Source organism: Neolamprologus brichardi, chromosome 11 (genome assembly GCF_056152115.1).
Source record: "Neolamprologus brichardi isolate AB-2024 chromosome 11, ASM5615211v1, whole genome shotgun sequence".
NCBI classification, from domain to species: Eukaryota; Metazoa; Chordata; class Actinopteri; order Cichliformes; family Cichlidae; genus Neolamprologus; species Neolamprologus brichardi.
The window spans coordinates 30,753,106-30,770,597 of NC_142114.1; the positions used below are offsets into that span (position 1 = coordinate 30,753,106).

Here is a 17,492-nt window from a genome sequence, read left to right on the forward strand (position 1 = left end):
AGTTAGATTAGCCGCTAGCATACGCACTGTGTTGGAGGCTTGTTGCTAGCTTTTCGTTTTTCGTTTCTCTGTGGAATATGTTGAGCAAACCTGTGGAAGCTTCAGCTCAGGAAAATCTTGTTGCCATTGCTGTGATTCTTCACGTGATACAGTGATTTGGTGAGTGAATGTTTACTCTTATTCAAACTGTTTTTGTGGCTTCTCGCAGTTTAGCACCAGGTGCTAGCTAGCTAGTGTTAGCCTAGCATTGCTGCTGCCTCTCAGGTCATGTTATTTAAAAATGAACCCCACATCTTATATAATTGGCCATGTTCGCATAGCCCTTTTTTAAAAAATATGCTTTCATAACATTATTGTGTGTGGGGTGAAGGTCAGGGCTATCCAGACTGACAAGTGGGACACCTCTCCTGTGGGGAGGGAGCCTGAGATGGTCTAAATTGGGGTCTGTTCAATAGCAAATGCAGAAAAAAATGTTTTAAGAAAGCAAATAAGTTGGTGTTCTAAAAATCAGATTCTTTGCCTGCATGACAGCAGGAGAGATAAGTCATCCGTCACTGAAGATGGTCACCTGCAGGTTCACGCTCATTGCATCTCCAACCCAAATCCACTGCCACTGTCCTTAAGGGAAGTTAAAGACTTTCTTCTGCACTTAACATTTGGATCAACTAAATCCATGACAGTCATTCAGGTAGTAATGCCTGGACTGGAAACAAGCCATCCTTAAAATATTACTGCATACCAGCTTCTGTGTTTGAATGCAAAACAAATGTGTTTAAAACTAGAGACTGCACTTGTGACTGAACAATAAATACATTTATTTTGATTGTATAAGTAATGTAAGTACAAAACAAAGTTGTGGAAAGCCTGAAAGTAGTTTCAGAATAATTAAATCTTTGTTTCATTGTCACATTCTAACAATGATGGTAATATAATTGTTTGTTGTTAAGCAGAACAGTGTCCAGTATGTTGGCTCATATACTTTATTACATTTGAAAATAAAATTTGGGCTGATTTTAACACCATTACAAGAACTGTAGTTAATTATTCTTTTTAATCATATTTGCATTCAGTGTTATATTAATATAAAACATAATGTGATTGTAAAAAAAGAAAAAAGTAAGTTAGCACAAATAGTTTTTAATTTAGTAGCACTTTGTTTGTCCGAAAGTAAACATTTAGTACTGCACAGTCGCTGAATACTTGCAATGAATAAGTTTTCCTAACGTAGTTTTACTAAGTAAGCTTTGCTCCATTTTTATAATGTTCTGGGAACTAATTGGATTTTGCATAGAGACTCTGTTTTTATTTGATAGTGTTTGATTTTGGGGAGTGCAGACTTTCAGCTTTAACTGTTCAGGACCTGCAGATATTTAGAGGATTATGTATAGCAGGACAAAGAAAATCCATAAAAATACTTCATTTGTTAGATGTATGTTGTAGATTTGTTATTGTTATTTATGGTTCTCTGAAATACTGGCAACATTTCAAACTTGTACTGATGTACACAGTGTGGTGTCTTGGTGCATGCTCAATCATCCAGGTAAGGAAATCCCAAAAGGTTGATTCTGTTCACCTGGATGTTTTCAGTGGGAGAAACGTTTTGTCACTCATCCAGGTGACCTCTTCAGGCTCAGCTGGCTGCAGTCAGCTCCTCCCACTGAAACGTCCAGATGAACAGAATCAACCTTTTGGGATCCACATTGTGGTACTTCAACAATTTATTATAATATTACACTTTAAGCTCAACACCCTTAGTTTTTATAATCTTCTGTTTATTTCAATGACAAATTTGTAATTTTTCTCAAAGATCCAAACTGCAGCTTCTGTTTATGATTTCCAGCCCAGTAAACAGAGCTTTGATGTTCCGTATCCCAACATGAAGATTCTCTTTCTGTTCTTAACCTCATTTAATCTAAAATTGGATAGAAAGCAGCTGTCTGTTATGTGATGCACCGTCTTGGTAATAGTGTATTTCCTTCTTGTTGCTCTCACAGCAGCTTTTAAGGCACACAAAGGATCATTATGATCTATAGCTATGTTGAAAAGGAGGTAATCCTCAGAAAACACGAAGCAGCACAGCTGAAGGCTGCTGGTAATTACTCAACTCACCAGTGACTGCAAATCACGTGTTCCGGTCAGTAGTTTAGCGTGATAGCGTGGGCTTTTTCTGCTTTATGGCTCCACACTGGTTTGTGTTTCTCTATGGAGGCGTTCAATAAGCTCAAAGTCACCATGACAGTCACGCCTATGATGAGTGTGTGGAAACCTCTGAGCCAAACTGTTCCTTCTAATGAGAGCGATTTGTCAGCATATAAGCTGCAGTCGCAGTTAAACACACCAACCAAAGAAGCGGAGGTGGATAGATCCATCTTTGACAAACAAACAGTGGCTTTGATAACAAAGTCCACCTTATATATATATAAAGTTTGTCTCAGTTTCTCTGTCATTTAAACACATTTGGCTCTTTGTTCACATAGACTGTCAGAAAAAATAGTTTTAGATTTTGCAGTTTTAATATGCATATACCCTCATTCTTTGCATCTGAAATGATCCATAAATATGTCAGCGAAGCACACTCACACGATAACGAGGAAACACAAGACAGAGAAACACCTCTGTGACCTCTGAGCAGGTGTGAAACGCCCCTGTGTGATATTCTGGACCCTGAGCAGACGTCGTGTCCAGAGGAAAACACCGGACGTTTGGCTGAAAAACACATAACAAGGTCAGACCGGGACCCGTCTCTCTCTCCATCACACACGGATAAACACCACCCTGATAGAATGTAACTCTGAGATCCTCGCTGTCAACATCAGCTAAGATGTTCTCTGGGACAGAGACGAAGCAATGCTCTTCTTCGGTTTGTTCAGTTTGATTCTCCTGAAGACAAGAAAAAAAAAACAGTTTTCATATTTTTTTAAAACATATTTCACTACAATTTTCACCAAGGTTACAGAAATAGTCTGCCAAAGAAATAGTCGCCAATATTACACAAATGATTGTGTAATATTGGCGTCTGCCACCTTTTTGACTTTATTTTATTTCCCATCTTTGAAGTGATCAGAGGTAGGTAGGTTTGGAGATCGGCTTTTCCTTAATCCATGAAAACATCATTTAAAAACTGCATTTGGTGTTGACATCATAACAGGTAAAGACGGGAGAAAATACAAGTTGTTGCTTTTGTGCATTTTAAGTCAAATAAGTAATTTGTAAACATCTCTGTCATTGGTTTGCGATGCTTTTGACCCTATGCGACCCACATCCGGTCATGGTACGACAGTGTGAAAAACTCAAATCCGACCTGGGTCCCTTTGTTATGTGGTACTGAATCCGATACATATCCGATGTTTTAGAAAGCTGCTGTTTGATGGTCATGTCGCATTAAATCCGTCTTTTACGTCACTGACACAAGACAGACGCCGATTATCAGCGCCAGAGAAGACATCGTGAACGCTTCCTGTCCATCCCGTGTAGATGTCAGTGAAACTGTTGGGAAGACAACGTTGGAGAAACGTGAACATTTTATTTGTTCTGTATAATCTGCAGATTCTGACAGAAATCTGCAACTATCCTTTGAAGCACCGCTCCTCTAAAACAGCAATAAGGATCATTATTAGGCCAAATGTAAATAACACAATAACTTTATGACAAAAATTGGGAAACGTAAAGTCTGAAGTCTTTATATTAAGGGCGATCAGTCAAACAATACTGTTGCTCTGGGTCTAAACAGAGCGCGTTGTGTGTGACGTCTTCTTTTGCCGCTTTGAGCGTTCACACTAGAGCGCGTTTGCTGTCGCATTTTATTTGTAGTGTGAACGAGCAGACAAAAAAATCAAATTTGATCAAAAAATCGTAATTGAGCATTAAGACCTGCAGAGTGAACGTAGCCTTAGACATGTGTTTGTAAATGAACAGCCCCATGTTGTGTAGCTTTACTGGGCTACATATTTATTTATTTATTATACAGGCTACACAGAACATAACATCCAAACTGAGTGAGTGCAGGTCTGTGTCAGTGTACATGCTTATGTGTGCGCGTGTGTGTTCAACCAAGAGAAAGCTTCCCTTCACCCAATCTTCGATCAATGTGGGTGGCCTTGAGTGAGGGGAAAGAGTCACAACACAGTTTTGTTATCTAAGGGAGAATTTCTGTTATCCCCGTCAGCTTTTGCCTTGAGCATCCAGTTGGCACCGGGGGGGGGGGGCGCATGAGATGAAGATAGTAGTTGTTTTGGTTGGGATATTGCACAGGAATGAACAGCAGTACAAACTGAACAGTACAAAAATTTTGTTTTATTTTTTTGTAGCAGTTGTTAGGCAGTATTGCACTTTTTTAATATATAAATATCAATAAAGTGGAGTGACCAGTGCAGATTAAACAGAGTACTTGTGAAGCTGCATCTTCTGATTGCTGTGTTGTGTGTGTTTAAGTGTTGTGGTTGACGTGTCGTATGGCTTGATGGTAGAAACTGTGTTTAAGTCTTGTAGTCCGAGCAGACAGACTCCTGTAACGTCTGCCAGATGGTAACAAGGAGAACAGCTGATGGGTGGCTGTGGTCCTTGATGATGCTGTGAGCTTTACGGAGGCATCGCTGGAGATAAATGTCCTGAATGGCAGGAAGCCTCGTGCCAGTGATGTGCTCTGCTGCCTTCACCACCCTCTGTAGTGATTTACGGCTGCTGGCAGAGCAGCTTCGTACCAAACTGTAATGCAGCTCGTCAGCAAGCTCTCAGTTGCACACCTGTAGAAATTTGAGGTGATGTTGGCGTTCATGCTAAACTTCCTCAGCCTCCTCAGGAAGTAAAGCCGCTGGCGAGCTTTCCTGATAGCAGTGTCTGTGTGAAGGGTCCAGGAGAAGTCCTCGGTGATGTTGACTCCAAGGAACTTGAAGCTGCTGACCCTTTCGACCTTGACACCGTTGATGTGGATGGGCTGCTGTTCCCTGACTGGTCGTTTCCGGTATTCCACTATCATCTCTCTAGTGTTGCTGATGTTGAGAGTCAGGTTATTTTCCAGACACCACTCGTACAGCGCCATCACCTCCTCTCTATAGGCCGTCTCATCATTGCCTGTGATGAGGCCTATGATGGTTGTGTCATCCCCAAACTTGATGATGATGTTGGACTCGTGATCTGATGTCCAGTATGGCGTTACCGGGTAAGTTTCATTTCTGACCTTTCAATTTAAGGCTTTCTTGTTATTTCTGATCATAAACAGGTTGAACAAAAAAGCACATGACTGTCAGTACACCATATAAACACAAGACAGGTAGCAGAGGTGGGTAAAGTGTAAGAGAGAGCCGGTGTAGACAGCGCATCTGGTCCTGCAGCATGTCTGCGCTGGTCTAGTCAACCCGCCATCTACCCCGGGAGGAGACAAGCATCGAAGGCATTTGGAAAGGGGGGATGAGTGTGTATCAGTGTGTCCTGAGTTTAGCTGAGAGAGTGTCCTTTGCCCAGCCAGGCTAAGTAAACAGTCTTCCAGCCAACCCAGGTGGCCTTGCGTAGGGGAGGAAGGAACAGTCTAAACACGGTCTGTTATCAAGGTGAGAATTTGTTATGTTCGGCTCCAGCCCTGAGACCACAGCTGGAGCCGATATGGTGGCCGCATGAAAGGATGGTTGTTTTCCTTTAGTACAAACAATCTATCTGCCGGTCTAGCAGTCCGTCACTGGTCTCTCAATCTCCCGTTGAAGAGCTGTGAGCTTCTCCAAGATCTTATCTGTGCTGCTTCAACGAGCCCATTTTGAGAAGTTACAACCCATCCCATCGCTTCAATCCCAGCGGGCATCCTTGTGGAGGTTTGAACAGCCGATTCCGCTTACTTTAATCTTTGATAAGCCAGGGCCAAGCCAGCTCCGATCAGCAAGAACCCTGTTATCATCTCAGTTCACTTCATCATAAACACATCATCACATTCTGTGTTATGATTTGCTTTTGAGTTAGACGAGGTTTGTGGTCTTACCACGTGTGTCACCAGCCGCGTCTTTGCTGTTTGCGATCATCCATTATTATCATCAGCACACGTGAGCCATGGAACATTTACACCTCCGTATGTGACACATCACTATGACAGGTGGAAGAAGTAGTTCTACCAATCATTTAGATGATCTCAATAAAGTAGTTTCCCACTGTGTTCCTGTTAATGATAAACTACAAATTTAGCGCAAATTACTAAATTATCAATATTTTAATTGGAGAATCAATTATAAAACACAAATATCTGGTTTTGGACGGATGAGTACTTTAGTATCAGTTCCACACACAATAACAGCAGCATACACACAATCAGGTTTTAACAACACATGTTTTATCATAAACCTTCCAGTGCATCATGTTTTGACTTCCTGATGATATTCTGGTCATAAACAGGTGGATTTATTTTAAACCAGTGAACTGCTCACAGTCTTTCTGTTGAGCCTTACTGATTGATTTTTATTGACAGCTTGAAGCAGAAGAGCACTTTAACTGTTTTACATGAGAGAAATAAGTCTGTTAAATATAATCCTGATGAATTCACACAGCCTGGCCTTGTTCTTCTTCATTGGTCCTCGGCTCCTCAGGGACGTCTGGAGGCTACAACAGAAGAAGAAGACAGCAGCAGACAGGTCAGTGCTGATAAACAGGCTCAAACTCCAAATCATGACAAGTGATGCAAACAGAGAAAAGTTTGTGATGATTCAGATAAAAAGAGACTCGGTGTACAGAGAAGGATGACAGTCTGACAGAGAAAGCCATCTGTGACCGTTGCTGAGGCTTTTTCTCATCCTCAGCACTGACAGTGTTTGTGTAATTACTCTCACTGCCAGAAGGGGGAGACACAGCTCCAGCCTGCAGGGAGAAACACTGCTGATAATTCATGAAATAAACTCCAGAGCTGCAAAGAGTGTGTGATGGACCTCTGCGTCTGCCTCCATCAAATCGGTGAAAATCACAAAATGTCAGATGGGGTTTTTTCCAACTGCCCACATCCACAACTCCTGTGTGTCAGCTTTTATCCATCATGTACACTTTATGTAATAATGTGACTCACCTGAACTGCCACAAGTCTCTCAGCTGTCTGCTGCTGACCCTCTCCTGACCTGCACACAACACGTCCTGTACACAATCAAGAACAGTTAGAGATGAATGAATTTACATTATCCAAAAAATACCGATGAACTAGTTATTCACCCTGAGACAGGATATTTCTTTTTTTTTTTTTTTTTTTTTTTTGCCTGTCCCGTTTGGCTCTTTTGCCATCAGAATTATTGTCTAAAGGCGAAGAAAGATGCCCAACGGATTTTCTTTACCAAATTGACCATCCCAGCTTTGCCGTAATGGTCCGTTTAATTCACCTTTTATTGTGTATTTTATTTTCACTTGCTGAATACGGGACAGACTTGACTGGGGGAAAGAAAAGGGAGAAAGAAGGAGGGAAAGAAAAACAGTTGAGAAGAGGGACGGGGGAGAAGGGCAAAAAACAAAAACCAACAGAATAAGCAGAAAAAAAAATACATCTATCGATCACCTGGATCACCTGTTGAGAAAGAAAAAAGAAAACAAGCAGAAGAAAACGAGAGTAATGGAATAAACAACATCACAATGATATATGGGAATATGACAGTAAATACTAAATATTAAACATTATTGTGCAGCACGTAAGATCGACAGCACACAGTGTGCTTTGAGGTAGGAGCCAAAAAGGGTGTAGTTTGTGTGTGTGAGCACCCGTGTGTACACCTGTGAGCATGGACGCGCTTGTATTTTTTTAAAAGGTTCCTTCATGTAATGATCTGCTAGAGGGTGTGGGGGGCCACTGCCCCGTCCTCCAGGGCATGAAGCAGGTATGGAGGAGATCAAAACTCCAGACATCCAGAGGCCCCCAGAACACAAGAGACCAAGGAAGACCAACAGAGGGGCAGCTGCGCCACTGTCCCAGAAAGAGCTGAGGAGAGTCCCAGATGAGGGGTCACTCAGCAGCCGCGGAGCAGAAGCCAGGGGGGGTTGCAGTGACGTGCCCGTGAGCTCCGCCGGCAGCCAGCTGTGCCTGAGTGACCGAGCCCCAGGCCGAGAGGCTGGGAGTACCCCACCTCCGAAGTGGCCCGAGCGAGCCCCAGGCTCCAGGCCCCGATAAGCAGCCGCCTAGGAGTGAGGCGGTTTCTAAAGTTTTATGGCTGAGTTCAATAACATCAGCTTTATCTGAATAAAGAAGCAGGACATTAGAGGTCATCCAGGTCTTTATGTCTTCAAAACATTACATTACCTTTACAAATTTGTGTTGTCTGGCTTTGCAGATACATATAATTGTGCGTCATCTGCTGTGATATACAGCGCAGTGAAAATCTATGCCATATAATGTATAACATACACAGTAAAATACATTTAATAGATGAGGTGAATTGAATGGGTTTGAGCACATGGTTCCTGTGGTGCTTCATGACTAACGTTTTTATGTGAGGAAGACTAACAAGTGTTGTGCTGCTCTCTCTGTGCCCCGTCATGTGATATTTTCTACTTGATAAGGTTTCTTAAAATGTTTGTTCACAGTCAACTTTGACCTTTGGTACTATGAAAGTAGGTCAAACGGTTAGGCAACCCAGGCACTCCTCAAAAGTTCATGTATGAAAAATGACTGTAAAGAAACAGATGGAGGGAGGAGAAGAAAACAGAATGATGAGAGGGTGTAAATTACCTTTGAGTATTACTGATGCCAGAAAGATGACGAGCACTGTGTGAGCACTGAACAGAAGCAGATGGGCAACTGTCAGGTTGTCCACTTTGTCCAGTTTGACTCCTGTGAAAAAGATTTGACATTTCTGAACTGAATATTAACTTTTTTTATAGAGATTTGACCACCTCCCTTAAGAGAATAACTTGTCTCCCATTGGATCACGTGAACACACCATTTCCTCTCCAGCTTACAAGGTATCTGCTCGTCACAGTGCTGTGACATACTTGTGGTTTGTTTCTACACCGTAGCCACAACCAGCAACCATTTTTATTTCTATAGCACATTTAAGAAGGACAGTTTCTAACAAAGTGCTTCACACAAAAACAGTTATAAAACAGTTACATAGCACAAATGCAGACCGAACTAATTTCCTTCAAAGGCTAGTTGGAACATGAACAGCCTAATTGTGTGTCTGAGCTGCAGTGGAGGCTGAAAGTCACTGCAGTGGCTCCACTGAATAAAGAAACAGCTTCTTTCAGAGAGGAACACCAACCTGCCTCTGCCTCCACCTGCAGGCTGTGCGGCTCAGAGAGAGTCTTCATGTTGGTCTTCAGAGCACAGGTGTAGTTCCCAGAATCCTCTGCAGTCAGAGAGCTCAGCTGGAGGGAGGAGCCTGTTTCTGACAGGATGCAGCCATCTTTGAACCAGGTGACCTCCAGGTGATGAAAAGTGCAGACTGAAGCACAGAGCAGTGTGACGGTTTCTTTTTTTCTGAACTTGTTATCATCACTGGAGCTGATTATTCCCATCTGAATCCCATCTAAAATGAGAATATAGATCAGTTTGACTTAAAGACACATTAATGATGAATATTAGTCTTAGACTGAGGAGATTGTTGTCACCAGTAACTCTGACAGTCACTCCTGTGCCGTTAGTAAAATGTCCCCCACGATGATTAACTCCCATCTTGAAGCGAAAGCTTGCGTGGTCTCCCTGCTGAACATCTCTGATCTGTAAAGTGCAGTTTGTCTCCATGTCTCCCAGATATTGATAACGAGGATCGTTGTTTGTTGAATCACTGTCGTACACAGATGGTTTGGTGAGCTGATAGAGCTGATAGCGGTGGCTCTGATACCAGAGGACTCTGACGATCTTTAGTGGAACTTCTCTTCCTCTCTGATCGACAGACTTAGGTGGTGTGAAGGTGCAGGGGAGGGTGACAGTAGATCCTCTGACAGCACAGGTAGACGTGAAAGGAAAGATCACAGTTTGACCCACAGCACCTAAAGAAGAGCAAACACAGAGCTGAGATTCAAACACAGTGACTCAGCCTGGAAAAAGAATAAAGCTGGAAAAATGCTGCTAAATAGCAGAGCTCTGTTTGTTGGTGGCAGGATGTGTTCTGTGTTCACTTCCTGCCACTTGATTTAATTTAGTACCACACACAACCATGAGACAGGGTGCAGATGATACATTTCCCACACTGCAGAACTGTGGTAGTAGCACTGTCACCTCACAGCAAGAAGGTTATTGGTTTGAATCCCATCCTTTCTGTGTGTTTTCATGTTCTTCCTTATCTCTTTGGGTTCTCTCTGGGTACTCCAGACTGCTGACAGGTGGGTTAATTGACTGCAGGTGTGAATACGAGCGTGAATGCCTCTCTGTGTGTTTTCACGGACTCTGGACACCTGTGTACTGTCTCACCTCCACCCCTCTGCAAACCTGAACTGGATAAGTGAAAGAATCTGTATAGGTGGATATCTTTGCACCAGTTAGCTGATGGTCGAAGGACAATGAGGCAAGCATGTCACTCTAAGAGTTATTGTTCCTCCAAGCTGACTGTAAATGTGAATATTTCTTTTAAAAATCAGTTTGTGAGGACCTGCTTGTTGACTCAACAATGTTCAGTTAATTGCAGCTTAAACATCCTTCACTGTGCTGCACACATGCAAATGAGGAGTGTGCTTGTTAAAGTGGACAAGAACCAGCAGGGGGCTAGTAAACAGTACAGGACAGTAAACCAGCTTTAATCAGTTTAACATCACACAGCTGTTTGACAGAGGAAAAAGGAAACTGATCACACCAACCTGCCTCTCCCGTCACCTGCAGGCTGTGCGGCTCAGAGAGAGTCTCCATGTTGGCCTTCAGAGCACAGGTGTAGTTCCCAGAATCCTCTGCAGTCAGGAAGTCGAGCTCAAGAGAGGGGCCAGTGTCTGAGAGGGCGTGGCCATCTTTGAACCAGGTGACCTCCAGTTGGTGGAAAGTGCAGACTGAAGCACAGAGCAGTGTGATGGTTTCACCTCTGCTCAACTTTTTATCATCACTGGAGCTGATTATTCTCATTCTGGTCGAATCTAAAAGGAGAATAACAAACTTCAGTGTGGGACTGTAAACTGTGTGACAACATTTCTGTAGCATTCTTGTTTGAAGACAAATTAAAAAGGATAAAACAAACCGGAAATGGCCTGAAATCTGTAAATCCAAAACAAATTAATAGATTTATAGATTTCATGGAGGAGACTTGTGTCGGTCTAATACTAAAACCATGTGTTAAGACTCATGTGCTGTCCATGGTGCTGAATTCATAACAGTTTCATTAATTTAATACAGGATGTATCAGAATTGATCATTTGATTTCAGAAGAATATGAAGTTTTACATCCAGTCCGATTGTGTCCCCCTCTGGACCAGTGTTGTGTATGACCACGTTACATTTTTCAGTAATTCACTAATTTCAGTAACTACATTACAGTTACAATCATGTTGTTACTCGCATTACAACAGTTCTTCAGTTATCTGCGTGCCAGGCTGCGGTGTACTGCTAACACAACTTTGGCTCTTTGCAAGCATCTGCACAGATGCCATGTTAACGCAACGCTAGACAAGAATTCAGAGGCCGTTTCTCAGTAGGCGTGCTCATGTTTACTCGTCTTATTGTGGACTTGTGGCTCTATTGAGGGCACATCCGTGATGAAGTTGGGTGAACTTGGTGCAGCTAAGTATCCCAGAATGCATTTTGTCTGAAACCCAAAAAGCAGCAATGGCAGATGAGAGCGGCTAAAACTATATACTATGTATATATTGTGTCAAATATGCTTATTTGACACAATATATACATATGTTACTCTCAAATATCTCACCAATTTATCAAAACACTGCTTATTTGCAAAATTGCTCCAACATTTTCAGAGATGTTTGTTCCTGCTGGTCTCGCGGCCCAGATGTCCCAGCAGTTGTCTGTCGAGCAGGAAGTCGAGGCTTGCGAGAGCGTTTCACTCCCAGCACGTAGTTTTCAAACCCCGCGCTGACTTTCACCACTCAGTGAAAGTTAAAGATGATATAAGTCACTTAGATGATTTCCAGCTGTTATTGTTTGCGTTATTTGTTCCTGAGCAAGTTTATCTGAGATCAAAGTTAAGATGAGACTTTATTATTTTAACAGATTATTCTGAATTTCAACTAATATGAAAATATTTAATCCAGGAGGAAATCCGAGCCTTTTGAGCGGGAGCAGAAACATCTTGAATATGATGCTGATGCTGTATGTGGAGATCCGTAAGACTGCTTCAGAAACAATCAAATTATGTTTTTACTATTTATTCAACTTTATTCTAAACACCAGCCGTCTGTTGTAAGTTTGAGGAGTCTAAAATCACTCTAACATCTGACATGTGAGCTGTGCACACATGTATGATCACCCACGACTGCAGACCTGCCGATGGTGCCAACATCATCATTAAGTGTGCAGACGACACCACGGTGATTGAGGCCGCCTACAGGGAGGAGGTGGATCGTCTGGCTGAGTGGTGCGACAGAAACAACCTGCTGCTCAACACCGAGAAGACCAAGGAGCTCATCGTGGACTACAGGAGGAATGCTGACCCACATCCACCCATCCACATTAAGGGGACGGCTGGGAGTCCACATCTCCGAGGATCTCGATGGACGACCAACTGCTCCAAGCTGGTCAAGAAGGCTCACCAGCGCCTCTTCTTCTTGAGGACTCTGAGGAAGACCCACCTGTCCTCAGACATCCTGGTGAACTTCTATCGCTGCACCATCGAGAGCATCCTGACCAACTGTATAACAGTCTGGTACGGGAACTGCTCTGCCTCGGACCGGAAGGCGTTGCAGAGGGTCGTGAAAACTGCCCAGCGCATCACCGGAGCACCACTTCCTGCCATAAATGACATCTACAGGAAGCGGTGTCTGAAAAGGGCTGGGAAAATCATCAGAGACCCCAGTCACCCATCACATGGACTCTTCACCCTCCTGCCCTCTGGGAGGCGCTACAGGAGCCTCCGGACTAAGACCACCAGGTACCGGAACAGCTTCTTCCCCACAGCTGTCAGACTCCTGAACTCTGCCTCCTGACATCTGACCCACGTTAACACATGGACTGAACATACACACACCCACAACCACCTATAACTGAACACACACACAATGGACAACTGTACCCTCAAACACACAATAACAACATGGACTGAACCACCACTCACAACCACTAGCACTTTATAGCCTCTGTAGAAATTATCCACATATCTCACTGATCTTAACTGCACTACTGTATGATTCTGTATAAACAATCATTCTTTACAATATGATAATTATAATTCTACACCTGTTTATAACTTGTATGTTCATATTTCATATTTCTGTATAGTTTTCATATTTATAGCTTGTATACTCACTACAGCCTGTACATACTTATAGTCACAGCATATTCATAACATACCTTCATACCATGTACATTGTAACAGACCCATAACAGACCCAGATTTTGCAATATATCTATATTGTGGCTAAAGAACTTTCTGGATGGATGCAAACCGCATTTCATTGCCTTGTACTTGTGACATGTGCAATGACAATAAAGTTGAATTCTGTTCTATTCAATGATATTTTTTTATTAAGAGATGAAGTTTCACTCATGTAGGGACTGCTGATACTTAACTTTTGTTTGTTAAACTTGTGATGATTTATTATAAGTTCTTCATTACTGCTGGTGTTTGACTCTATGACGCTTGTTAGATCAGATACATCTCTGGAGGTTATAACACAGACTAAAGTCAGCGAGGTGTTCTTTAGATCACCAACAAGATAAATATAATTGCGTCTGTAGATTCCTAATATAATTTATACAGCAGATGTTTGTGCTGGCACAACATGTTCTTACCAACAACTCTGACAGTCACTCCTCTGCTGATATTAAAATGTACTTTTGTGTGATCGACTTCCATACTGAAGCAAAAGGTTGCGTGATCTCTCTGCTGCACGTCTCTGATCTGTAAAGTGCAGTTTGTCTTCTTGTCTCCCAGATATTCAAAGCGTTGTTTGTGATTTTTTGAATCACTGTCGTACACAAATGGTTTGGTGAGCTGACAGAGCTGATGCTGCTGGCTCTGATACCAGAGGACTCTGATGAGCTCTGGTGGAACTTCTTTCCGACCATCACTGAAAGACTTCAGAGGTGTGAAGGTGCAGGGGAGGGTGACAGTGGATCCTCTGACAGCACAGGTAGACGTGAAAGGAAAGATCACAGTTTGACCCACAGCACCTAAAGAAGAGCAAACACAGAGCTGAGATTCGAACACAGTGACTCAGTTTAGAGACAGAAAATACAGACTGCTGTGTGTGAAGCTCTAAAACAAAGTTTCAGTTCAAACAATCAGATCTTTGAATCTGGAATCAAACGCAATCAAAAAGTGTCCCCAGATCAACTTCAGATTTAAAGATTCAAACGTCTTTGATTCTGTGTTCTCGTTCTGTTGTTTCTGAGAGTGATAACATTTCATACACGTGAAACAATCAAAATATCACGAAAAAGGCTTCAGTCACAGTGGAGTTTGTTCTTTAACAACAGTTTGATGTGAAAACAGAAGCTTCATCATCATCACAGTCAGAGTCTTACCTGCCAGCAGGAACAGGAGCCCCCACAGACTGTTTTTGTCCCAAACTGCCATCCTTACGTTTTAATGAGCCGACTGAATGACTCCTTCTTTAAACGTGCAATCAAACTGCAGCAGAGCTGATGAAGACACTGACAGACAGACTGAGACACTGGTTTGTCTTTGTGGTCAGTGTTTCACTTCCTCTGTTTGTTCAAAGCTTTACTGTAGTGGCGGCACTCCGTCTCTGTTTCACTCTTCTGTACCACCTTTAGGAGTCAGTCCGGCAACATGCATTTGAAACACGAGCAAGTCCAGGTACTTTTCTTGCAAAAAAGATGTTTATTGAAACTTTTAATTTACATGGCAAGACTCGGTCAAAAAACTGTGTTGCTTCCAGCTTATTCGACTCCCCAACTACGTAATTACAGTGTGCCGGAAGCCCAAAATACTAAAAAGTGCATTAAAATGTCACACTTCTATATTCTACACCTTTAACAAAACAGAATTTTGAAATTAACTAGAAATTATATTCTTAACATCAAACATGTATATTTCTCCTCTAATCATTTTACCAGTACCAATAAAATTAACCTTTAATTGGCTCCTACATTTACTGTTACAGTACTATTGAAGTACAGGGAGGAGAAAACAACAAGTTAGAGCTTCACTGCTAGAAGTGCAGACAGCTGAAGAGAGGGGGAAACAAGAAGGGCTTTACTTTTACTTTCACATGTTTAATGTTTCATGTCACTAATTATTATCATGCTTTTGGCATTTACCTTCATGCTCATGCTCTCATTCTGCTGAAGAAACCTCGCTAAAAATATGTGGAAGCCTCATGAGTCCTTCAACAAAGAAAAGCATTTTAGGTGCTGTTAAAGAACCTGGGTAAATATAACAAACCTCAAAAGACAGAAAACACATTTAAATCAATTTCAGTATTGGACATTTATATAGTTAAACAGAGCAACACTCGCCTCAGGGTGACAGAGATTTGTGTCGTGGTGATTCACAGACAGATGAAGTTGGATATCATCTAAATACAGTGGGGCAAAAAAGTATTTAGTCAGCCACCGATTGTGCAAGTTCCCCCACTTAAAATGATGACAGAGGTCAGTAATTTGCACCAGAGGTACACTTCAACTGTGAGAGACAGAATGTGAAAAAAAAATCTATGAATTCACATGGTAGGATTTGTAAAGAATTTATTCGTAAATCAGGGTGGAAAATAAGTATTTGGTCACCTCAAACAAGGAAAATCCCTGGCTCTCACAGACCTGTAACGTCTTCTGTAAGAAGCTTTTCTGTCCCCCACTCGTTACCTGTATGAATGGCACCTGTTTGACCTCATCATCTGTATAAAAGACACCTGTCCACAGCCTCAACCAGTCAGACTCCAAACTCCGCCATGGTCAAGACCAAAGAGCTTTCGAAGGACACCAGGAAAAGAATTGTAGACCTGCACCAGACTGGGAAGAGTGAATCTACAATAGGCAAGCAGCTTGGTGTGAAAAAATCAACTGTGGGAGCAATCATCAGAAAATGGAAGACATACAAGACCACTGATAATCTCCCTCGATCTGGGGCTCCACGCAAGATCTCATCCCGTGGGGTCAAAATGATCATGAGAACGGTGAGCAAAGATCCCAGAACCACACGGGGGGACCTGGTGAACGACCTGCAGAGAGCTGGGACCAAAGTAACAAAGGTCACCATCAGTAACACACTACAACGGCAGGGAATCAAATCCCGCAGTGCCAGACGTGTTCCGCTGCTGAAGCCAGTGCATGTCCAGGCCCGTCTGAAGTTTGCCAGAGAGCACATGGATGATACAGCAGAGGATTGGGAGAATGTCATGTGGTCAGATGAAACCAAAGTAGAACTTTTTGGTATAAACTCAACTCGTCGTGTTTGGAGGAAGAAGAATACTGAGTTGCATCCCAAGAACACCATACCTACTGTGAAGCATGGGGGTGGAAACATCATGCTATGGGGCTGTTTTTCTGCCAAGGGGACAGGACGACTGATCCGTGTTAAGGACAGAATGAATGGGGCCAAGTATCGTGAGATTTTGAGCCAAAACCTCCTTCCATCAGTGAGAACTTTGAAGATGAAACGAGGCTGGGTCTTCCAACATGACAATGATCCAAAACACACCGCCCGGGCAACAAAGGAGTGGCTCCGTAAGAAGCATCTGAAAGTCCTGGAGTGGCCTAGCCAGTCTCCAGACCTCAACCCCATAGAAAATCTGTGGCGGGAGTTGAAAGTCCGTGTTGCTCGGCGACAGCCCCAAAACATCACTGCTCTTGAGAAGATCTGCATGGAGGAATGGGCCAAAATACCAGCTACTGTGTGTGCAAACCTGGTAAAGACCTATAGTAAACGTTTGACCTCTGTTATTGCCAACAAAGGTTATGTTACAAAGTATTGAGTAGTATTTTTGTTATTGACCAAATACTTATTTTCCACCCTGATTTACGAATAAATTCTTTACAAATCCTACCATGTGAATTCATGGATTTTTTTTTCACATTCTGTCTCTCACAGTTGAAGTGTACCTCTGGTGCAAATTACTGACCTCTGTCATCATTTTAAGTGGGGGAACTTGCACAATCGGTGGCTGACTAAATACTTTTTTGCCCCACTGTATATTCTGTATAATGTAAACAGAACTGGTCTCAGCACAGAAGCCTTTGTTGTGTCCTCTCACACACCACAGCAGACCTGTATGTTTGTCTGCTTTTTGTTTTTGGAGTGCGTCGTGTTACAGATGTTAGCTAACCAGGAATCTTCTACAGCAGGGCTTTTGAACTCCAGGCCTCGAGGGCCGGTGTCCTGCAGGTTTCAGATCTCAGCCTGGGTAAACACACCTGAATCATATGGTTAGTTCAAGAACTTCAAGACATGTTGAGGAGGTAATGTAGCCATTTAAATCAGCTGTGATGG

The 17,492-nt window shown here is 42.6% G+C and overlaps 1 protein-coding gene across 1 annotated transcript; it reads right to left on the reverse strand.

The window, feature by feature from the left end:
* Positions 1–6,516: 6,516 nt before the first annotated feature.
* LOC102794951 (CD276 antigen-like) lies at positions 6,517–14,621 on the reverse strand. The gene is made up of 9 exons (XM_087848018.1): positions 14,567–14,621; positions 13,832–14,212; positions 10,741–11,007; positions 9,556–9,978; positions 9,207–9,473; positions 8,675–8,776; positions 7,034–7,098; positions 6,706–6,831; positions 6,517–6,576 (listed from the first exon to the last, which is right to left on the reverse strand). The coding sequence occupies exons 1-9, from the start codon at positions 14,616–14,618 to the stop codon at positions 6,517–6,519; spliced, it is 1,743 nt and encodes a 580-aa protein (XP_087704144.1). The 5' UTR covers positions 14,619–14,621.
* Between the last annotated feature and the right edge of the window lie 2,871 nt (positions 14,622–17,492).

What these genes read in the sequence shown, in the direction of transcription:
- LOC102794951 (XM_087848018.1), bottom strand. Translation starts at nt 14,618, where the DNA reads ATGGCAGTTTGGGACAAAAACAGTCTGTGGGGGCTCCTGTTCCTGCTG. An exon ending in GCTCCTGTTCCTGCTGGCAG is followed by an intron (nt 14,213 to 14,566) that starts GTAAGACTCTGA and finishes GCTCTTCTTTAG; the next exon opens with GTGCTGTGGGTCAAACTGTG. An exon ending in GCAGGTGACGGGAGAGGCAG is followed by an intron (nt 9,979 to 10,740) that starts GTTGGTGTGATC and finishes TTCCAGGCTGAG; the next exon opens with TCACTGTGTTTGAATCTCAG.